The sequence below is a fragment of the Apis laboriosa genome, unplaced genomic scaffold (genome assembly GCF_014066325.1).
Source record: "Apis laboriosa isolate Shangri-la unplaced genomic scaffold, ASM1406632v1 scaffold42_cov153, whole genome shotgun sequence".
NCBI classification, from domain to species: domain Eukaryota; kingdom Metazoa; phylum Arthropoda; class Insecta; order Hymenoptera; family Apidae; genus Apis; species Apis laboriosa.
In genome coordinates this window covers 299,699-321,361 of record NW_025223257.1, presented here as the reverse complement: position 1 = coordinate 321,361, position 21,663 = coordinate 299,699, and the positions used below count along the sequence as shown (strand labels likewise).

Here is a 21,663-nt window from a genome sequence, read left to right as displayed (position 1 = left end):
CATCTTGACAAAAGCGAATAAAAGAAGATGGTATTCATATCATCTGGACTGGAACACGTTTAGCTGCACGTTTTCAAGAAAATTATAGAAATCGTGATTCTTGTCGATATAAATCAAAAAATTGTTGTGAACATTACATTATAAACTGAAATTATTTACAGTGATCTTACAGTTAAATAATACGAATATTAACTTACAAATCTTTACAAACCTTATTTTTATATCATCGTTTCAATATTTGTAAAATATCTCTAGTTGAAATCGCTCGTAATTTTTTTTAAAATCTTCTGATAGATTTGAAGCCTGAAAAATTTATAAGACAGGCAATTTTAAATTCGAAATTTGTCACTGTCGCCAATTTGGTAGATGGTAAAGATTTGGTGGAAAGGGAAGAATTTCCTGGAAGCGTGCCTTCACGGTGGTTGGACACAGCACTTCGCAATTCTCTTTTCGTCCCGCTCGCCATCACCCACGCCACAGTCATCTTCTCCCCTCGACTTTGTGCATCAGCACGTTTTGTACAAAACTTCTTCATGTAGTTAGTTCGTATCTGTTCGTAACGAGAGTACCGAGTTTCTAACTTTTCGAAACGACGTTCCAAACGTGACGTGTTGTTTTTTAATTTGTGAATAGGCAGTGCTATTTAATCACATTGTTCTAGAAAATATAAATAATTAAATTAAAGATAATCAATAAAATTTTGAAAAGTGGAAACGTTTTTTATTCGGGAATAAATCGAGACTTTTGGTCAGTTAGGAGAACTCTAAAGGTAGGAATGATCGATACGAAGAATTGAGTAATTTTGATATTTTAAATTGCAATTGATTAAATAATAAAAATAACGAAAATAATGCGATTCTCATCGTTCAATCTTATTTTTATTTGCTTAGAATGTATGTACACTATCTATTTCAAAGTTGCATAAAATTACTTGCTATAATTTAAGAAAGAATAAGAACTAAGGAGACAGAGGAAACATATATCACTTTCACTGGTATCATATACGATCGTATACTATAGTTCAATCATAGTTACAGGACATTAACAGTAAAAAAAAAAAAGGTGCTGCACCTGTATCAATTATACGCATTATAAGTTTATAACTAATAAAAAACTAATAAAAAAGATGCTGCACCTGTATCAATTATACGCAATTGTAAGTCGTAACTAATAGGATATACAACAAAGGATTATGTCAACCGTTTGCAATTTGCGTCACGCGAAGACTCATTTAACGAGGAATGTTCATAGAAAAGATCAAATTGAATAGTTTAATTTTAAAGCTCACTGAACGATGAAAACCGATTTCCTAACAATCAGGTAATAGGTTCAGGTATTATCAGGTAACAATCAGGTTAATCTAGTTTAGAGGAATGCAAATGTAATCACGTGAGTGTAACGACCTGTATATCTGGATTCTGACGCGCTCCCTTAAATTTTCAACAAAACATATGGTTACGGGCTGTATACACGTATACAGTTTTTTTGATTAAATATTTTAATTAACAATTGCTTCATATCAACATTCCTTACGTCCGAATGCATTTTTAGGTCGTTCGATTGTTTCTACTTACGGAAGGCGCATTATGAAACACACGTAGTCACCCGTGAACACTATCCTCGAAGAAAACCTTTGTTTTCGTTCTATCAGATAGAGTAAAAAGACTTTCGTCTTCCGTATCGATTCTCTTAAATTACTTACTCAAATATCTTGTTCTTTTGATGATTAGATGTTAGATAAGAGCATTTGACTATTGTTCGTGAAATAAATAAACGTTTTAATACGTTGTTGCGATTAATACAAATGCTTTATCAATTTAATCAAGACATACCCGTGTCGTGCAATTTCGGGTGACAGTAATTATCGCGGGGAAAGATTTTCCTAGCGGTCTTTAACTTTAAGCTTACGGTATGAAACATTAATTTTGTCGTCTACGACCGTGACGTGTCGACACCATGTATATATACAGCATGTTCTTCGGTTTATGTACAAAGACAGTTAACATTTAGTTACAATATCCAAATTTCTAAAAAAAAAAAAAAAAAAAGAAAAAATTAGATTTATGCTTTTATAAATTGAACAGTTAGAGATAAAATGATTTTTACAGAAAATGTGGGACTGGTGTTTGAGGTCGTAGACCAAGATCCAAATGCGCTATGATTAAATTACCGTGGGATAGAGGCGTCTTTATAACTGGCTGCTTTCTGACACTGTTATCCTTTATCAGTGTCGATGCTCAGTTAAATTCGGAGTACGGGTGTCCTACTCAAGAGAGGATTCTACCTTGTAGATGTTCTACTCGTGACATGGAGATTCAAATATGGCAAGTGTCACACTTAAAAGAAAAAAAAAGAAAATAGAAAAAGAAAGATCATCAGACAAGATTCATTTCTTATTTGTGTCAATAGGTGCAGTCACAGTGAGTTACCAAAAGTTCTCGAGGGCCTAAAGGCAGTGAGTCATTATTTAGATCGACCAGTTGACGAGTTGATCTTGGAGAACAATAATCTACCTAGTCTGCCAGGCAAAGTTTTTGCTAGTCTGCGTGTTCTTCGTTTAATGCTTCGAAACAATCGTCTTGAAAGAGTGTCGTCAGGGTGGCTAGAGGGTCTTCACGATTCCTTGTTAGAACTATTTATCGTGGAACCGGATTTACGTTCGTTACCTGTAGACAGCCTCGAAAATTTACTGGGTCTCGAGGCGGTAACCTTGCAGAGTAGAGCGATGAAAAAGCTTCCTAGATTCTCTGGACTACCAAAACTCAGATATCTCCAGATTAACTCACCGGCTCTGTTAGAATTAGCCCCAAGAAATTTTCGAGACTTGCCTAACTTGGAACAATTTCACGTTTTTGGTAGTCCACGTTTAATACGTTTGGAAGCTGGTCTCTTCCGGGGTCTGCTGCGGCTCGAGTTGATGAATATTACGGACTGTGGAATTCATTGGGTCCATCCTCGAGCTTTGATAGATTTACCAGAATTGAAAGAGATCTCGTTGGTTGGAAATTCGATCGTGGATGCCGGGATGATTGGACGGGCTTGCATGGATCTGCCTTCCCTCTCGATGATACGTCTGGACAGAAATCGCATAAATCGTCTTGGTGAAGGGGCATTCACAGATTTATCGGTCCTCTCGCGCTTGTATTTGTCGAGAAATTATATTACCGAAGTGTTCGCTGGAGCATTTCAAAGAATGCCGGCATTGAAAATTGTCGATCTCAATCACAATCTCATACATCACGTACATCCTGAATTCTTCCCGCACAGATCTGGAAACGTATTGGAAGAGATGTGGTTAATCAACAACGATCTAAGTCACGTGTCTGAACTGAGATCTATAATGGAAGCTTTGCCCAGATTAAAATTCCTCGACGTAAGCCACAATCAAATCGAAGAGATACCCTTTGGATCGTTAAGGGGACATCTTACGTTGGAAAGACTTCACCTTGATCACAATAGAGTGGCCTTTTTGCAAAGAGAAACCTTCACCGCGATGCCCGCTCTCAGGGAACTTCGATTGAAAAATAATTCATTGTCAAACTTATTGGAAGCGCCGTTCTGGAACTTACCAGCGTTGAAAGTAAGTGATGGGAAACATTTCCTAATCTCTTGTCATAATCTCGTGACATATTACAATTTCAGGGACTAGATCTTTCTGAAAATTACTTCCGCCATATAGAACCTCGTTTATTAGCGAACTTGCCAAGTTTGAGACGTTTGGATCTCAGTGGAAATGCGGTTGGCCTTATAGAGCCCGATTCATTCTTGGGCACGCCATTATTGGAGCATATAAACATCTCTGGAAACGCGCTTTCCGTTCTCCATCCGCTCACGTTCAATCATTTGACTAATCTTTACGAATTGGACGTCGGTTGGAATCGAATGCTTGAAATAGTTCCGGGTTTACCGAGCAACATAGAGCACCTTTACATGCCTATGAATCGTATGGTTATTTTACCAGCAATATCTTCTCAAGATCTGGATCTCCCGCTTCTGAGATCCTTGGATCTGAGTGCAAACGGAATCGAGAGGATACTTCCAGGCAGTCTGACTGATTTGCCGAATTTGAGAAAGTTAAACTTCGGCTACAATTCTCTTCGACTCATAGAGGAAGGTGCTTTCGAAGGTTTATCGAGATTGGAGCAATTGGATTTGAGATACAATCGAATAGTCACCCTACATGGCCGAAGTTTTAGACCGCTGAGATCGCTGATGGATTTGAGCTTACGGGGAAATCGTTTGGAAGTTCTAAGGCCAGATATCTTCCAGGAAAATATTCGATTACAGAGGATAGATCTCAGCAGGAATAATCTTGCTCAAATACCTCATGCAACGTTTTCTAATACCAGGTAATATCCATTGAAAAAAATTACAGTTTCTATAACTATATAATGCTACCATATTGCGTACAAAACTATATTAAGATGCGCCATTTTTTGCACGTCAACACGCGAATAGAAAAGCAGTTTCACTTGTGGTTATATGGTTGCATCACTAGCAAATTGGTACCTAGAAAGTTCTTCGTGTTGAATGTCTCTTTCTAGTTGTTAGGTAGCACTATCCTGGCGTATCGTTAATTTTCTACTATGTAGTTTGCGTTACTTTAACAAGCAAGTGAACTTTAATCGATTAAATTAATCGAAGAAAAAAAGTCGATATTAATTAATCATTATTTATCGATCATTCAACTGAATAGATATTAATAGCAATATGCTCTTTACAGATTCTCGAAACCTAACAATTTTTTATTAAAGTTTAAAGTTTTGATCTTAAATTTATTTAAATGCATTTAAACAGACGAATTAACGAAACACCTGTTTCCATTTAATGATTCCGTATCAAAGGGAGGAAACGTTGTTAATTGCAGAGACCTTCGTGAATTGTACGCGTCGCACAATACTTTGACCGAGTTACCCGGATCGTTACACGGCTTAACAGCTCTTCAAGTATTAGACTTGAGCTTTAACAAGCTGAACATCCTGTCACCGGAAACATTGAGCAGTTTATCGGCCTTGCTCGAGCTCAAACTCGTCAGGAATCGTATTCGTGAGTTGCGCGAGGGCGCCTTCGATGGCCTGCCACAGTTAACATTAATTGATCTGGAAAATAACGATCTGAGAATTATCGAGAGAAACGCTATCAGAGCTCTGCCAGAGCTGCAAGCGATACGACTTGGAAAGAATCGATTGCAGGTAGCAGAAAAAAATATATATATATATGCATATATACATATATATTTTCTTAAAAACTATTATTAAAATCTACCATTTTTTATCGTCATTTCGAATTACATAGATAATTCCAAGCGGAGCTTTCACCGAGTTGCCATTACTGCAAAGCGCGGAACTTCAGGAAAATCGGATTCAGGAAATTGCGAGTAATGCATTCATTAACGTGCCTCACCTTCTCTTCCTTAATTTAAGCCACAATCATTTACCTTCGTTGGATTACATTGGCTTGGATAGCTTGCGTTCCCTGGAAGTTTTAGATTTGAGCAATAATCGATTATCCAGGGTATCCAGCAACAGTTTATCATCGATGGAATGGCTAGTTGAATTAAAAGTAAGTAAACTGAAAGTAAAAGGAGAAAGAATTATTTTATGGATCATTTAAGGAATTCGCTAATTAAAAGGATTAATAACCTGAAATAGCGTGATAATTCTCTCTTTTAAATAAATAATTTGAAAGCAAGAATCCATGGAATAGTTAGGATAAAAATCGTATTAAAAATTTTCGTAACCATTGTATTTAACGCGAACATAGAATGGGCAAATGATAGTAGTAGTAGGGATAGTCTTTAGTAATAACGAGGAATACTTTCTCGTCGAGAGTGAAACTTCGCCACGAACCGTGGTGCGAGGCCACTCGTTATGCTAGCAGAGCAATTGTATAGCAGCATCGTTAATTAACAAGATAGCGGATCGTTATACATACGTTGTCCACTTTAATTGCAGATGGACAACAACCGTATTTGCACTATCCAAGGTTCGCCTTTCGATAAAATGCCGAGACTTCGGGTTCTCAGCTTGAGAAGTAATCGAATGGCTTCCGTTTCGGAAGCGGCCTTCAAAAGATTGAGATCGAATATCGCTGTCTTAGATATCGATGGTACTTCAATTTTTTTCTCTCTCCGTTATTTCATGTACTGATTCCTAATTTTCTTTTTTTCTTTTGATAAAGGTAATCCACTTTCGTGTTCCTGTGGAATGTTATGGTTGAGAGGATGGTTACAGCAAGCTTCCTCCGAAGGTCCAAGATGCGCCGATGGATCTTTATTCAAAGAAATTAGATTAGCGCGTCAGGATTGTCAACGCGAAAGACAAATCGATCCGATTCATCCTGGCTGTGAGGCGGAAATGATCGACATTGCAGCGTATCCTGTTTCCTCTTCTAGTGAGTAACAGCTATTCACAATCAAATTATAAAATATATATAAAAATATTATAAAAATATTCAAATTATCATTTTCTTTTATCGACAATATGTTTATTAAATATCTCATTAGTATTTGGAGCAACGGAGATGGTACCGTTAAGGATGAATTTAAAGGAATCTTCGACGAGAAATCCTCCTAATATTCAAGATACTGATTATTTCTACGAGTATCCTGATTATCATGATATGAATAAAAATGACACATCAAACGTAACATTCACATCTACTCAATTTATAACCACTGTACCAACGAGCAATGAGAAAACCATTCAGACGACGGAGAAGATTTCAACTACGACGAATAATACCATTCCCATAAAAAAAATTACCTCGATGCCTCCCTCTCCTAGCAGTTCCGGTTTTACCTTCTTCGGGGTACCTTTGCCTAGTCTTAACTTCAATCTTTGGGGAAATTCAAGAAGAAAATTCGAGAGGAAAGATTCTTCGGGAAGACCTGAAAGAGGTCGTTACAGGACGTTTCCGCCTACGGAACCAGAAATTCACAGAGGAGGTTTTATACCATTACCGCGAGGACAAGGTGGATTTGTGCCTATCGTTGATCCTAGATTAACATACGAGAGACAAATTAAAAACGAAACCTCGAAGAACTCGAACGCTACGCAAGAAGAACGGAAACGATGGAAGAGCGGAAACGGGACAATCGCAAAAATTGAAAGAACTTACCTAAGAACAAACAAGTCTAAAGTAGGGCCGAAAGAAAGGGAAGAGTTATCCACAGTATCTGTTAATGAATCTGATTTTCATTGGCAAATAAATGGCGTGAAAAAAATTAGGTAAACAGATTGATTAGATAGAAATGCATATGTAGAAAAATAATCATAAACATTTTATCTATCTGTTCTATCTTTTTCTAGTTCTGCCATAAATTCAACGAAGGATACTGCATCAGATGAATCGCATCACGAAGCAAATGGAACTTCTATTGAAGCTTATAACGGAGAAAATCTGGAAATGATTAAGAAAGCGATTAAAAACGAAGAAAAATTACAAGTGGAAGTCGCGAGTAGAATCGTTTGGACTACGCCGAAAAATGCCTTGGAAGCGACGAAAGATGTTTTATCCAAAGAAACATCGACGGAGATATCAAAAGGGGAAAAACATGTATACTGGAATACCGAAGCAAATGAATTTCAAGAAACGTCCAGTCTCGCGACAAACGTTCGAAACGAATCAATTGGTAAAATTATACTTTTCATCATAATTTTTTTATATAATTTCAAATAAATAATATTTTAATATCAATCATAGATGATCCGAGTGCTATTATAACAGAACGTTCGACTTTTCATTCAACATTTTCGGAAAATCGGAAGAATTCCACATCTCAAGCTTCTCGAGAAACGGAAGCATCACCGCTTTCAGCGTTTTTAGTTCCAGGAGGTCAAATACCCTCATTGATCCAAAATTTGCGTCCATTAGGTAGGCCAACAATAACAAAAGTTCCATCACCACGTATTGGTCTCGTTGCTGAACCAGAAAAACAGAAATCTATGGCTGAAGCTGTTCAACGAAATTTGGAAAATGAAGAGGAAAAACTATTCGGAATAGATGGATCTTCCAATGAGAATGCTGAAGTTCTTGAAGACAATTCATTTAATTGGTATTTTCAACATTATAACGATACTAATTTAGAACCTTTTGTTGGTGTAGTATATAGTGGAGGTGAAAAGACAAGTGTGGCTCGATGGACTTTATTAAGTCAAATATATCTTATTTTATACATTTTCATATAAAAACATGAAAGATTAAATATTTTCAATAATTAATTTATTGAATAATTCATTTTTGAAGTTTTAATTGCGCGTAATATGATTGATCTGAATGATGAAAACGAAATGAAGAAAATTCAAGTGTTATTAGATTATATTAAATGTTTTGATAATGAAAAACATATTATTTATTTGAAATTACATCTTCTGAACAGGTACCTGCACTATAAAAACTTATTTTTAGATTAAAATTTCATGTTTCGTGATTAAATGTGAATTTTTATGATACAAAGAAATGCATAATTGATACATTGTGCATCTCTTGATGACTATATTATAGAGTTCTTATATATTCATGAAAAATAAATAAAATTATAAGCTTGAATTGATCGATTTTTGTTTATTAGTAACGTAATGTAATGATTAAGAATGCTTAAATTCTCTAGAAAACATGTTCATAATACCTAAGGACTGTATATTATAAGAATCTTATCTGCTATTTTCAGATAATATAGAAAATTTCGGTACATTCAAATGTATCGTTAATGACAATTGAATGATATTGGTTCATGAAAAAATCACGAAATTTTTTATCCATTAATACATTATATAAAAGTTAGAGGTAATTTGAAGCAGTTGCTCATTCCTAGAAAAAAAAAAAGTTTATCTGTGAACACAGTTATTATGTTATACATCTTATAAACGTTTAATATTAAAATTCTTAATAATTGTGCAAAATTATTAATCGAATTTGTGTTTGCTATAAATCATGGAAATGTGTAACTGCATCTCTACCATTATATCTTTTATTTAATGTATGTGTGATAGAACATTTTAAAAACATTCGTCATTTGTTTTATTTTGGTGTTAATTTGAAATACCAATTGTTTGTAAGCACAAAATACATTTGTACATGTATAAACAAACTTTGCAATTGTGAACTTCTGTAATGTTAACAGTCTCAATCACACAAATTAGTTTCAGTTTCACTTTGTTCACTGACTTTTATTTTTTATTTTATCTTTCTCATCTTTTTTTTCTTCTTCTTTCTTCTCATCCTTTTTTGTTTCCTTTTTATCTGTTTCTTTTTTCTCAGCGTCACGATTAGTTAATTTATTATTGATTAAATTGTGTAAAGCCACTATAGATCTAACAAGAGCAGCAAGATACACAACTAACATTTGATCATTTGTTTTCACATAAAGTGAATCAACAAAGCTAGTTTGTGTCATATCAGGGAGTAAGTTAAAAATGTCTTGTAGCTGATAAACAATTTGATGATTAATAGGTAATTTACCACTACCAACTTGCAGCAAATAATCTCTAATTTCTCTAATTTGTTCATGAAGGCCTTTTAAACCTAATAATTGATTTGTAATTCTTTGACTAAGGGTACCAACTGTGGTATCCTTAATATCTCTTAATAAATGTTCTACACCTACTTCCTCTGCTTCCTCTGCACCAATTTCACTAGGAATGTGTTCAAAAGTCTTAGATGTTGGAGAGCCATCCTGTAATAATTTTATTTATTATAATGATTATGATATAAATATATCAAATACACTAAATATATTATGAGACTTACATCATGAACTTCTTCAACAGCTTGATATGCTTCTGTTGGAAGACCAAGATCTTTAGGTTTAGCGTCAATGATGACCAAAACAGAATTGGGGCAATATCTTCTGATTAATTCATTAATTGCAACATCATTTTGATGTAATTTAGGTCCAGTATGATACCAACCTACTACCTTTTCACGAGCTAAGATATAATAAATGAAAAAAAATATAAAATTTAAATTTTTGATTGCTTTCAAATTCACATGCATACAAATAAATGCATACCATTAACTTTTTTGAACATTCCATACATATTTTCAAGATAATCATGATCAAGGAACCACACACTTTTGTCTTTATCATCTTCATCAAAAGGAACTATAAATAAAAGTAATAATATTTAATTTTATAATGAAAATAATTTTATTTTATTTATAAAAATTATTATAGAAACAATAAATTAATGAAGAAATAATAAATTTATGACCGAAATCTATAAAAATCAAGAGGAAATGGTGAATATTAGTAGTGTCAATCTAACCTGCAAAACTATTTGACACGTCTAGCACGCCTTTCGCCCTCCAACATCCCAAAAGAACACCAACAACTCTTTTTTGATTACCAATTTTTCCCATACGATTAAAGTGATCCACTACACTTAATAAAACTAAAGGATGCACCACAACTTTCGTTGTTACAACCTCTTGACTCGGCATTTTTGAGCAATTCCTTTAACTTTCGTGAATGTAGCCACAGCAGAAACATCCAAAGTTATTCACTGAATCATTCATAAAAGACCCTTCTATATAAAGTAAATAATATAAATACCGTTTCCAAGAAAATATATAATTTATATCATGTTAAAAATTAAATTGCAAAGATATTTCTAAAAAGTAAAAATATTATAATATTTAAAGAAATAATTGAATTCAAAATTCAGAAATAACTTTCTCTTAAGATTATTTAAAAAATTTTTATATTTAATTTTTATATAATTTTTTTCAATTTATGTTAGTGAAATAAAATAAAAAATAAAGTTTTTACAAGATTAAAATAAATCTTTTTTATTATAATTATAAATAATATATTTTCATTTGGGATAAGAAATTACAGTTAGCAACACTGTTGAGAAAAGATGCTGTTTCACATGCTTCGATTCGATTACTAAATATTGAAAAATAGTTTTTATTCGAAGGTATAGAAATTGTTTAACAAAGTGCAACAAATATAATATTCATAAAATACATCTTTAATTATATCCTTAAATAAAATCTTATTTAATTTAGTTGAAAAGATAACCAACACATTTCACATTTTCGCCTCATAGCAGGTATACACATCTATAGATATATCATAGCCATGTCTACCAACCAATCGAATAAAAAAGGCGCGAAGTTTTATATTTCAAAATTTTTTACAGAATGTCGAAACCAATAGTTTTTGTAACTGGAAATGTAAAGAAATTAGAGGAGTTTGTGGCTATTCTGGGAAAAAATTTTCCATTAGAAATTATAAGTAAGAAGATTGATCTTCCAGAATATCAAGGAGAAATAGATGATATTTGCAGAAACAAATGTCGAGCAGCAGCTGATTTAATAAAAGGACCTGTTATTATTGAAGATACTTGCTTATGTTTTAATGCAATGAGCGGTTTACCTGGTCCTTATATTAAATGGTTTTTAGACAAATTAGGACCAGAAGGATTATACCAAATGCTTAATGGTTGGGAAGATAAAACTGCGGAAGCAGTTTGCACTTTTGCTTATTGTTCAGGAAAATTGGAAGATCCAGTTTTATTGTTTCAAGGTAGAACGCAAGGAACTATCGTGAGTCCTCGAGGTCCACGAGATTTTGGTTGGGATTCATGTTTTCAGCCTTTGGACAATGATAAAACTTACGCAGAATTACCGAAAGAAGTTAAGAATAAAATTTCTCATCGTAGTAAAGCACTGGAGAAATTAAAAGAATACTTTTTGAAAAACGTTGAACAATAAATCAATAAATTGGATTTTTTAAAAGTACAATATTTATTTATTTTTATAATTCCTATAAATATTAATAATTATATTTGCAAATTATCATAATTGAAAAATATATTAATTGTTTCTTGATAGAAAATTGTTTACTATTTATTTAAATATATATTTTTTAATGAATGATTATGTATCATCGAAACACAGAACTTTTATTAGTGTTATTACGTAGTATCCTGGCTTTATCAAATATGATTTAGCATTTAAAATACATTTTGGCTGAAGTGGCGATAGCCGATAGATTTTTTTATTAAAAAATTTTTTTAAGTTAACGGTAAACAGCAAGAAAATAATTTAAAAACTGATTCCGACAATCAACATTCCACAAATTATAAATACTGACGATATATTTATCTAAATGCTTGTAAAATGATGCAATCATTTTTAGTATTGTATTTGTATTGTATTATATTATTTTATCGGTAAAAATTTAAGTTTTCGATCTTTTAAATTCTATAAATAGATACAAAGAAGGGGAAGTCTTTATTTTATAGTACCATTAATTTCTGTTCATCGACTTAAATGGTATAACGTAATCATTGCAATTATATTGTTGATTGTCATGTGCGACGGTAAACACGCAATCGAATTATTTGTTGTTTTTTTAAACATTATTGATAAAGTCAATTATATTTATTAATCAACAATATTGTAATTTACATGTATAAAAAAATAATCTCAGGGAAAATTCCAATCAATTTTCTATCGTAATAAAATAAATGATTTCAATCAATTTTTTAATCAATGATATTCCGTGTCAACATAAAAATCTTTTACGATATATGAAAATTGCAATAAAATCTGTATGCGGGATGAGTGAAATAAAAAGTTACAAGTATTTTTTTTTTCATTCATAACTGTTAGACAAAAGATATCTATAATAGTTTCAAAGAAATTGGATTTTAAAATTTTAATTCTATTCCTATATGCAACTTTGTTTATAAATAAAATAGAAATATCTAAATATCTAATGAAACATATAATTCATGAGTGCGTAGAATAAAAAAGAATGAAGATTTTTTAATATATAGAAATATATACAATCAGGTATAAAAAGTATGAGTCAAGTTAAACTTGATTCTGATAATATTTTTAAAAAATTATTCACGTAGTAATGTAACTTGTGATGGTGCACGAACGGGTTATCTTCCTCATTGATTACACCGGCATAGCCAGTTCGCAACACCCTTTCGAGAGGGGTTATCATTTATATTTGCATTTTCTTATTCTACCGGGATTTACAGATTTTTCGCCATATAAAAGGAGAATGCAGCACAGCAGAGTTAGTAGTCTTCTTACAAGGGTTACACTATAATGAATACCCTAATCGGTAAGTAACAAAAAAGGAAGAAAACAAGTTTCCTGTAATTTTATTGTATTTTCAAAAATATTGTTAATAATTTGAAATGATATATATATTTTTTAATTTTTAGTATTATTGGGGATCCTAACTACGGTGATTGCCGTTCCGGGTACGTTAAAATAAATATAAAGAAGTTCTCGAAGATAACTAAAATAAACGAGAACTTGAAGTGAATTCTGTGATAATCGAATTGTAGAAATAAATTTTATCTAATATTATTACAGCTCCTTTTCCACATGGAAAACTTGTAACTTACAAATACATCGCCGATGTGAAGGCTGGTGTCGAGCCGTCTTTATTCGTATCCAACTATGGCATCGAATGTTTACTTAACGTACAACATATCACCGACACAAACTCGAAGAATACTTATTATGTTAATTTGACCAATGTGAAATATGGACTATACAATGGATTTGTGAAACATTATGAATCATTGTCTGTTATGGAATCGATCCCCGACGTAGCAAATGCGATTCTGAATCCTTTCCTCATCATTTATGACGAAAATGGACACGTAAGAAGAAAATTGAATAGAAACTTTAGAGAGAATTCTTAACATTTTTATTTCTATATTTTAGCTTAAAGGTGTAAAATTTATGGAAAACGAGCCAGGATGGTCAAAAAACATGAAAAAGGGTATCGTTTCCATGCTTCAATTGGACATGACTAATATTCGAGTTCAAACTCCGATAAAATCACATAGTTTCATCGCTCACGAGGTAGGTAACGACTGATGGGAACACTCTGAGATTTTCTTTAATGTTCTCTTTGGTTGTTACCACTAGGAAACCGTTCACGGTACTTGTCAAGTGGCTTATAATGTTCATCCATTGGACCATATAGGATCTAACAAAGAATTCGTTGTTACGAAGATTCACGAATCGAAGAATTGTACTCATTTTTCTTACCACGAGATGAGCCATTTTGATTCTGAGAAATGTCATGTAAATGAATGGGTAAGACTTTTTCTCTGAAATAATAGAAATAACAATTTTAATCCTATATTTCTCTTTTCTTTAATCTTATATTTAGGACGACATGAGCACTGCTAGTAGACGCATTTTCGTGGTAGAAAATCAAGACAATGAAGTTCTTATAAAAAAATTAATTGGTCATGGAATGATCAACTATCTACCGTGGGTGGCCGAATCAGAGGCGCATCATCTTCTGACCAAGTAATCTCCAAAACGAATAAATATAAATATATATAGATTGAAAAATATCATAATTTTATTTTAGAACAATATCCGTTTTTTCAGTCAAACGTTGCATCTGAAAAATGTTGTTTCTGTATCCGAGTCACACTTATCGGACATCGTACGATTAAATCCTTCAATTATCGAAAATGTTATCTACGATGAACCTACGACTTCGTACGTTCCTCAAGCTGACATAGACGTAACTCATGGTCGACACATAGTCAAACTCAATGATCTTATTATAAAATTGAGAAAGATGTTGGATGAAGTTGCCGGTTATCTCAAAGAAAGCCAAATCGACAAGAAACAATCGGATTGGAAACATGATCAAACGATCAATAGGATTTTACACGTTATGAGTTACATGGATGTCACATCGTTGGAGCAAGTGTACAGCGAGATTCAAAATGGTAAAGATGCCAATGAGATAGTAAAGAGGTATGCAACATTTTGTCGATTATGAAGAAAATAATACGATAATATATTTTGAGATAAATTTTCTCACATTCTTATTCTTTTATTAGAAATATTTTCCTCGGAATACTGTCAAGTGTGGGAACCCCAGCTGCCTGCTTTTTCACGCGAAATGTAGTTCGAACAAAGAGCGTTCCAAAATGGAATGCAATTATGATGCTTGGAAATCTTCCGATGCATGTGAAAGTTCCTTCGAAAAAACTGCTTGTCCAGATGGAAGAACTTCTTAGCTTAGATGATTCTGTTTCTGTGGAAGTTAAGGAAGCAAGCATATTCTGTTTTGCTACATTGATTCGTAAAACATTTGAGCACGAGGAGACTGGAGCTATAGATCCTCTTTTGGATAAATACTTGCATCACTTCATGGAACATATTAGAAGTATAATGCAATTTTTATAATACCTAGCTCTTCTTTTATTAATATTGATTATTCTTATCAATATTTAATCGATAATAAATATTGCAGACGAACCGACGCATCATATGAAGATGGTATACATGATGGCAATGAAAAACGTAAGATTAACTCAGATTCTGAAATTTTTGGAGCCTATAATCCGTGGCGATGAAGTTGTATCTGATAAACCGCACAACATTCGTGCACAAGCTATTTGGATCATGAAAAACGTAGTCTTCGAACATCCCCGTTATTGTTACAACTTACTCTGGCCGGTTCTAACCGATATTACCCTTCCAACAGCAGTTAGAATTGCCGCGTTTGATGTCCTGATGAACGAAACTCCTCAATTAGGACGATTTATAAATGTTTACTGGTTGATGGTTTACGAAAAGAACGAACATCTCTATAATTATTACGTGGATACCCTCAAAGGACTTGCTACCTCGGTGGATCCTTGTCTGATGCAAGCTCGAGAAATGGCTAAGAAATTATTAAAGATCGTTCGAGTAAGGAACGTTACTGGTCCATTATCGCGCAAATTTTATGTCGATTACGTGGATAATAAATATGAATATAACGAAAGAGTGAAAGGTTCCTTAATTGTGGATCACACATCTGGTTTACCGTACGTTGGTTCGATCGAACATATCGCATCTGTTAAAGCACGTAAACCTGTTACTAAATTAGGAGTGAGTATTGCAATAAATTTTATTATGAAAAATATAATATAAGATTTCTTGTAATATCATCTAATTATATTTCTATATATCATAGATCCATTGGAATATAGATGGTTTGAGCGAGATTATTAAGGATATCGATGAAAATGTGTTCGGCAATGTCGTACAAGCGATTAAAAACGACAACGTGAAGAATGTATTAATTTCAGCAGCTAAGATTATGCCGAAAATTAAAGATATTAACGTTAATGTCATTTTAACAATGAACGACAATGTTGTTTCGATATTCCATTGCACCAAGAATAATTGGCAGAAAATTCTCAATGAATTGAAACAATGGAAAAAATTGATTACTGAACACATGGATGTTATTAATTGGCAGACTGTTTTATATCACGATCATTACGAAATTCATGTACCTACTGATCTTGGTGTACCAGCCATTTTGGCAACGAGAGTACCTTCTTTATTCTCCCTCGTAGGAAGCTTTGAAGTCTCTGAAGATAAAAATCTTTTAATCTTGAAACCAAAAATTAAATATCAGCAATGGATGCACGGCGAACACACGATGTCAATTTACAATCCTGTTGTCGATGTATGGCACTCTGTTCGTAAGACATCGTCTTTCGATATTGTTTCACCATGTGAAATGAGCATTGGCTGGAACTGGAAAACGAAAAGTCTTAAAGTTACATGGCCAAGATTGCCAGTTTCGGATTTCTCGGTTGCAGGAATATCGATTTACGGTAAAAATTATATCACCGTTTTAAACGATGAGCATGATCTGCTGAAAAAGTTCTGTTCTACTTGCCATCATTATGAAGTTGTTACCAATAACGTCAATTTGAAAACATACGAGAATACTTTCGATTCAAAGGATATTGGAACTCGTTTTAAGATGCAATATCATTGCGACAATAATTTTATTCCGGTTTCTCTTGTGGATGAATGGCTTACAGGACTTTCAGAGTCAAAGACAATCGAAAACAGTATGTGAGTATTGAATTTAAGAGATAATAAAAAAAACAAGGAAAAAGAATAATATCAAAATTTATTTCCGTTATACAGGATACAGGCTGTTATAGCAATCCGTCATAAAATAATGAGCGACATAATTTTGGGACAAGGAAAAAGTTGTTCTCTCGTATGTAAAGCTGAACCAAGTATCGTTTATCCTACTTCGGTGGTAAATTGAAAAAATTCTTTTATAATAACATCAGAATACGCGTGTATTTTTCTTTTAATGTTTTTTTTCTTTTTCTTTCTTTTTTTTTTTTTTTTTAATTAGATCGACTTAATTGGAAAAGTTAGCATTCAAGATTTTCACGAGACACAAAAAATGGATCTTTTACGCAGTAAGAGAATCGATATTCGTGGAAATTTAAATGCTAAAGCAGCTTCCACTAATGAATCTATAAGACAATGGGATATGAATCTTAACATTGTATTGTCTCAGGGACATGTTAATAATAGTATGAGAATTATGATTACTCGTACCATACCAGAAGAGAAAAATTTAAAGGTTTGTAAGAATTAAAATTCCTAAGTGAAGCATTTTTTCAGTAAAGAATATTCGATATATTCTTTTAGATATGTATTGAGGCACAGAATGAATATCCAGAGATTACTGATGATTTATTAACAGTTAATGGAAAGAAGGAAACTAATACAAAAATGACGATTACTATGGGACAAACGAAAGAAGATAAGTGTGTACGCGATGAAATGGATGTCACAATCATCATGAAAGGCGAAATGTTAGAAGAACAAAAGAATCAAATGAGCTATGACAGCATGTATATTGAATGTTACAATCAAAGTCAGAATCCTTTGTTCCATACCAAGAGTTCGAAAGTTCCTAAGACTAAAGAATGCATTGAAGAAGATATACTTCATTCAACTTTGAGGAAATATACTTTAGATATGACCGTAAGAAAGGTAAATTTTTTTATAGTTTAAGATTGATAGCGATGATAATTTAATGCGAATGATTTTTATTATTTATTTTATAGGTACCTCAGCAAATAATGTCGGCTGTAAATATAGTTCATGATAAATTGCGTTCTGTTTTCTTCGATCATATGAAACATACTTGGAATCATGTACAGCCTGGAAACGCGAAGATTATCTTAGAATTCCCATACTTGACATCTGTTCTTAATGTAGCTGTTACAACTTCGACACACAGTTACGAATTAGTTCAATTACCATTTGGTAATCCAATTTGGAATATATGGATGAATAATATTCATTATTCTACGTCAATATTGAATGATTATTTTAATGAAAAAATTAGTAAGTTTTTTTAATTATTTATTATTATGGTAATTGAAATTATTATGCTGAATTGCTAAATATATTTTTACGTTGCCTATAGGATTGTGCACAATTTATCCTCGACTTCTTAATCCCACTATTAATGATGCCGTTACTATTACTTGGAATGGTATCATTCAATTTATCAGATCAGATGAATGGATCTTGATGTCTGGTGATCACATACATCATACGTATAGTATCTTTGTGAAATTAGTACAAAATAAGAAATTGGCTTTAAGAGTTTATATTGGTGAACATGAAATGGAAATTATGCCTCTTGAGACAAAAGTATCTGTGAAAATAGATAATAAAATTATTGATGATTACCAAAAAGGTATTACAGTATCCGAGAACGAATCACGTTCTTATCCTATGAGGTAAACTTAATTTTTCAATAAATTTATTCTGTTTTAATTTTATTTTTTAAAGATATTTCTATCTATATATTATAATATAACTGTAATATATATATATTTTTTTTGTACAGATTAACCACTGCCTATAACTATGTAGTAATTGATTCACAAACAATACCAGTTCATATTTTCTATAAAGTAGACAGTGTAACAGTTTCTCTGCATACTAATCTTCAGAGTCAAGTAACTGGAATCTGTGGTAACATGGATGTTATGCATAAAGATGAAATTCCAGACGTACATAGTGTTTCATATCTCTAATAAAATGAAATGAAATCATCTAATCATATTTTTCATCTTATGAAATATGTTTAGTGTCATTATTTAGAATCATTTAATAGCAGTTATTGATTTTAATATTATAATTATATTAACAATCAATAATTTCTTTTTAGGAATGATGATGTAGTTACAAAGAATAAAAAAATAAAATTTTACTTTGGAAAATTTTTAATTTTTTATAAAGATTATCATTAACTTTTGTTTTTATTATAATATACGATATACGTATATTTATATCATATTAATTATCAAAGAAAAAGAAACGATGTGTTAAAATTTATCTTATAAATATAAAAAAAAGAAAATTTAAATATACTGTTAAAAATAAATTTTAAATTTTATAATTTGAACACGTTTGTCACGTGGCCTCCGTGGCGCAATCGGCTAGCGCGTTCGGCTGTTAACCGAAAGGTTGGTGGTTCGAGCCCACCCGGGGGCGATTATTTTTTTTCGTTATTATTAATTTTGCAATCAAAGTAATATAATTTTTCTATATTTATTGACAAGAATAATATACACGTTTATATCTATAAATCTATTAAAAATCTATATTATATAAATAAGTGTAATATAACAGTGTAATATAAATAAGTGAATATAAGTGTAATATTCTAATATTTTAATACCTATTGCAACAGAACCATTACAAATATTTAAAAACAATCAAAAATTTAATATTTAATATTAAATTAATTTTACGTAATGAAAATAATGATGTACTAACCTCTTTTGATAGATTTTAGAAATTTCACGAGTGAATTACATACTAAAATACTTTATAGGAACAGAAAATAATAAAATAAAAGGCTAGAATAAAACTCTGGAGTATAAATTATGTAATATATAACTTGATATGTAACATATATTATGTAATCTTATTTAAATTTTAGTTATTTTCCATATATATTGAATATTGCGACTGTTCTATATTTCTTTATTCGTAATATTTCCATTTTAAATTTACCTCCGAAAAACTAAGTGGCGCTATTGTCGACTTGCTTGAAATTTGGCTAGACTCCATCTTACTTTTGCCGACACCCATACGCAATACGAGAAGAAAAGTGAGTTCTTATTCGAAAGACAGCATTTATTACGTAAGAATAAACTATATTAATAAGAAAAATGTTAATCATTACTTAATATAATAGTATTTTCTATTTTTAATTACACGTATTTTTAATCATATACTGATTCGATTCGAGACCGCATGTGGTTGGTTTTTTATAGCATTTTTAAATATTTTACTTGTTTTTGTAACAGTAGTTTTATCAAATACTACTTTCTTTGATATAATTATGCTTTTATAATTCGATAAAAATAATGATTCACATTTATTTCGTATTATTTAAATTCATATTATAATTTTATTAGTTTATAGGTTAAAGTTGTTTGACCACGCTTTTAGTTAAGTTGGTTAGTGTTGCATCATAATATATTTTATCTATTTTTTTTATTCAAATGATTTTTTATTTTTATTTCAGATATTTTATTAAAAATGGCTATGTTTTGGAATAGATTAGGACAGCTCGGTGTGGGTTTAACTTTGACTGGTATCGTTGTTAATAATGCTTTATACAATGGTTAGTTTATACATTTATTATACGACAAAGTTATTGTGAGATATATATTGAGTTTTATTTATAATTTTTATAAATTATTTATTTTAGTTGATGGAGGTCATAGAGCTGTTATTTTTGATAGATTTACTGGAATAAAGAACCAAGTTGTAGGAGAAGGAACACATTTTATTATTCCCTGGGTACAGAGACCTATCATATTTGATGTTCGATCTAGACCAAGGAATATTCCTGTAATCACTGGAAGTAAAGATCTGCAAAACGTAAACATCACACTTCGTATTCTCTTCAGACCCATACCAGATTCTTTGCCGAAGATCTATACTGTTCTTGGTATAGATTATGCTGAAAGAGTATTGCCATCTATTACAAATGAAGTATTAAAAGCTGTAGTTGCTCAGTTTGATGCAGGAGAACTAATCACACAGAGAGAGATTGTCTCTCAAAAGGTTAGGGAAGATTTAACAGAAAGAGCTACACAATTTGGATTAATTTTAGACGATATTTCTATTGTAAGTGTATCATAATTGTTCTTGTTTTTTAGCCGATATATAATACTTTATTTGATTTTATAATCTCTTTTATTTCAGACACATTTAACCTTTGGAAAAGAATTTACTCAAGCTGTGGAAATGAAGCAAGTAGCACAGCAAGAAGCAGAAAAGGCCCGTTTCTTAGTAGAAAAAGCAGAACAGCATAAGAAAGCTGCTATTATTAGTGCAGAAGGTGATGCCCAAGCTGCTAGTTTAATTGCAAAGTCCCTTGGTGAAGCAGGCGATGGTTTAGTTGAACTTAGAAGAATTGAAGCTGCAGAAGACATAGCTCATAATCTTTCTAGATCTCGTCAAGTAGCTTATTTGCCCCCAGGTCAAAATGTTCTACTTAACTTACCGCAGTAAAAATATAAACTCGAATAAAAATTATATATATAAGTTGTGCATTTATATTGTAATGTATGAGTTTTGATGCAGTAATGGTGTATTATCAATAGAAAAATTTTAATATGCAAAAATGTTCTTAGATAGATAAATGAAAATAATTTTTCTAGAATTTTAGTTTATATTCTTAATTATTTCGAACATGTTTTTTTCACAGTTATGTAATGATTACTTGAAAAACTGATATCATTTATTTTTGGTAGTTTTAGGTCAATTATTTTCCAGAAGAAGATTCCTTGAATGATTTAGAAA

At 31.9% G+C, this 21,663-nt stretch overlaps 5 protein-coding genes, 1 long non-coding RNA gene and 1 other non-coding gene across 12 annotated transcripts; 5 read left to right on the top strand and 2 right to left on the bottom strand.

Moving 5' to 3' along the window:
• Nucleotides 1–636: 636 nt before the first annotated feature.
• On the top strand, nucleotides 637–8,212 carry LOC122716156 (protein artichoke). Its single transcript, XM_043938975.1, has 11 exons — nucleotides 637–769; nucleotides 2,109–2,324; nucleotides 2,410–3,580; nucleotides 3,643–4,349; nucleotides 4,868–5,192; nucleotides 5,296–5,562; nucleotides 5,955–6,108; nucleotides 6,181–6,393; nucleotides 6,506–7,229; nucleotides 7,311–7,633; nucleotides 7,705–8,212. Exons 2-11 carry the CDS (start codon nucleotides 2,158–2,160, stop codon nucleotides 8,187–8,189), a joined length of 4,536 nt encoding a protein of 1,511 aa, XP_043794910.1. The 5' UTR covers nucleotides 637–769; nucleotides 2,109–2,157; the 3' UTR covers nucleotides 8,190–8,212.
• Nucleotides 749–2,562, bottom strand: LOC122716161. 2 transcript variants are annotated; one of them, XR_006346970.1, is made up of 3 exons: nucleotides 2,430–2,562; nucleotides 2,107–2,336; nucleotides 749–2,027 (listed from the first exon to the last, which is right to left on the bottom strand). It is a non-coding gene; the product is annotated as an uncharacterized LOC122716161 (long non-coding RNA). The 2 variants fall into 2 exon arrangements; XR_006346971.1 differs by having other exon boundaries at nucleotides 2,171–2,336.
• Nucleotides 8,213–8,997: 785 nt separating the features above from the next.
• LOC122716159 (26S proteasome non-ATPase regulatory subunit 7) lies at nucleotides 8,998–10,478 on the bottom strand. Its single transcript, XM_043938982.1, has 4 exons — nucleotides 10,269–10,478; nucleotides 10,013–10,105; nucleotides 9,751–9,929; nucleotides 8,998–9,676 (listed from the first exon to the last, which is right to left on the bottom strand). Exons 1-4 carry the CDS (start codon nucleotides 10,441–10,443, stop codon nucleotides 9,161–9,163), a joined length of 963 nt encoding a protein of 320 aa, XP_043794917.1. The 5' UTR covers nucleotides 10,444–10,478; the 3' UTR covers nucleotides 8,998–9,160.
• A 376-nt stretch (nucleotides 10,479–10,854) lies between these two features.
• Nucleotides 10,855–11,745, top strand: LOC122716160 (inosine triphosphate pyrophosphatase). Of its 2 annotated transcripts, none has more exons than XM_043938983.1 (2): nucleotides 10,855–11,057; nucleotides 11,148–11,745. In XM_043938983.1, exon 2 carries the CDS (start codon nucleotides 11,149–11,151, stop codon nucleotides 11,719–11,721), a length of 573 nt encoding a protein of 190 aa, XP_043794918.1. In that variant the 5' UTR covers nucleotides 10,855–11,057; nucleotide 11,148; the 3' UTR covers nucleotides 11,722–11,745. The 2 variants fall into 2 exon arrangements, with proteins under 2 accessions (XP_043794918.1, XP_043794919.1); XM_043938984.1 differs by having other exon boundaries at nucleotides 10,874–10,922.
• A 1,207-nt stretch (nucleotides 11,746–12,952) lies between these two features.
• LOC122716081 (vitellogenin-6-like) lies at nucleotides 12,953–19,003 on the top strand. The gene is made up of 16 exons (XM_043938809.1): nucleotides 12,953–13,090; nucleotides 13,194–13,232; nucleotides 13,348–13,640; nucleotides 13,705–13,845; nucleotides 13,912–14,082; nucleotides 14,159–14,301; nucleotides 14,386–14,763; nucleotides 14,850–15,178; nucleotides 15,266–15,888; nucleotides 15,974–16,872; nucleotides 16,948–17,065; nucleotides 17,168–17,401; nucleotides 17,470–17,817; nucleotides 17,892–18,174; nucleotides 18,257–18,575; nucleotides 18,686–19,003. The coding sequence occupies exons 1-16, from the start codon at nucleotides 13,075–13,077 to the stop codon at nucleotides 18,873–18,875; spliced, it is 4,524 nt and encodes a 1,507-aa protein (XP_043794744.1). The 5' UTR covers nucleotides 12,953–13,074; the 3' UTR covers nucleotides 18,876–19,003.
• Nucleotides 19,004–19,261: 258 nt separating this feature from the next.
• Nucleotides 19,262–19,335, top strand: Trnan-guu. The gene has a single exon. It is a non-coding gene; the product is annotated as a tRNA-Asn (tRNA).
• A 508-nt stretch (nucleotides 19,336–19,843) lies between these two features.
• On the top strand, nucleotides 19,844–21,405 carry LOC122716099 (protein l(2)37Cc). 4 transcript variants are annotated; one of them, XM_043938852.1, is made up of 4 exons: nucleotides 19,844–19,957; nucleotides 20,378–20,476; nucleotides 20,564–20,985; nucleotides 21,064–21,405. In XM_043938852.1, exons 2-4 carry the CDS (start codon nucleotides 20,392–20,394, stop codon nucleotides 21,370–21,372), a joined length of 816 nt encoding a protein of 271 aa, XP_043794787.1. In that variant the 5' UTR covers nucleotides 19,844–19,957; nucleotides 20,378–20,391; the 3' UTR covers nucleotides 21,373–21,405. The 4 variants fall into 4 exon arrangements, with proteins under 4 accessions (XP_043794787.1, XP_043794786.1, XP_043794789.1 ...); XM_043938851.1 differs by having other exon boundaries at nucleotides 19,872–19,990; XM_043938854.1 differs by lacking the exon at nucleotides 19,844–19,957 and adding an exon at nucleotides 20,090–20,108.
• The last annotated feature ends 258 nt before the right edge of the window (nucleotides 21,406–21,663 follow it).

Bases quoted from the DNA above. Each gene is read 5' to 3' on its own strand.
- LOC122716156 (XM_043938975.1), top strand. From the start codon at position 2,158: ATGATTAAATTACCGTGGGATAGAGGCGTCTTTATAACTGGCTGCTTT. The intron at 3,581-3,642 runs GTAAGTGATGGG...TTACAATTTCAG, and splicing joins GGAACTTACCAGCGTTGAAA to GGACTAGATCTTTCTGAAAA. The intron at 5,193-5,295 runs GTAGCAGAAAAA...CGAATTACATAG, and splicing joins TTGGAAAGAATCGATTGCAG to ATAATTCCAAGCGGAGCTTT.
- LOC122716159 (XM_043938982.1), bottom strand. From the start codon at position 10,443: ATGCCGAGTCAAGAGGTTGTAACAACGAAAGTTGTGGTGCATCCTTTA. The intron at 10,106-10,268 runs GTTAGATTGACA...TTTTATTTATAG, and splicing joins CGTGTCAAATAGTTTTGCAG to TTCCTTTTGATGAAGATGAT. The intron at 9,930-10,012 runs GTATGCATTTAT...ATTATATCTTAG, and splicing joins AATGTTCAAAAAAGTTAATG to CTCGTGAAAAGGTAGTAGGT.
- LOC122716160 (XM_043938983.1), top strand. From the start codon at position 11,149: ATGTCGAAACCAATAGTTTTTGTAACTGGAAATGTAAAGAAATTAGAG.
- LOC122716081 (XM_043938809.1), top strand. The intron at 13,233-13,347 runs GTACGTTAAAAT...ATATTATTACAG, and splicing joins TACGGTGATTGCCGTTCCGG to CTCCTTTTCCACATGGAAAA. The intron at 13,846-13,911 runs GTAGGTAACGAC...TGTTACCACTAG, and splicing joins ATAGTTTCATCGCTCACGAG to GAAACCGTTCACGGTACTTG.
- LOC122716099 (XM_043938852.1), top strand. From the start codon at position 20,392: ATGGCTATGTTTTGGAATAGATTAGGACAGCTCGGTGTGGGTTTAACT. The intron at 20,477-20,563 runs GTTAGTTTATAC...TATTTATTTTAG, and splicing joins TAATAATGCTTTATACAATG to TTGATGGAGGTCATAGAGCT. The intron at 20,986-21,063 runs GTAAGTGTATCA...CTTTTATTTCAG, and splicing joins TTTTAGACGATATTTCTATT to ACACATTTAACCTTTGGAAA.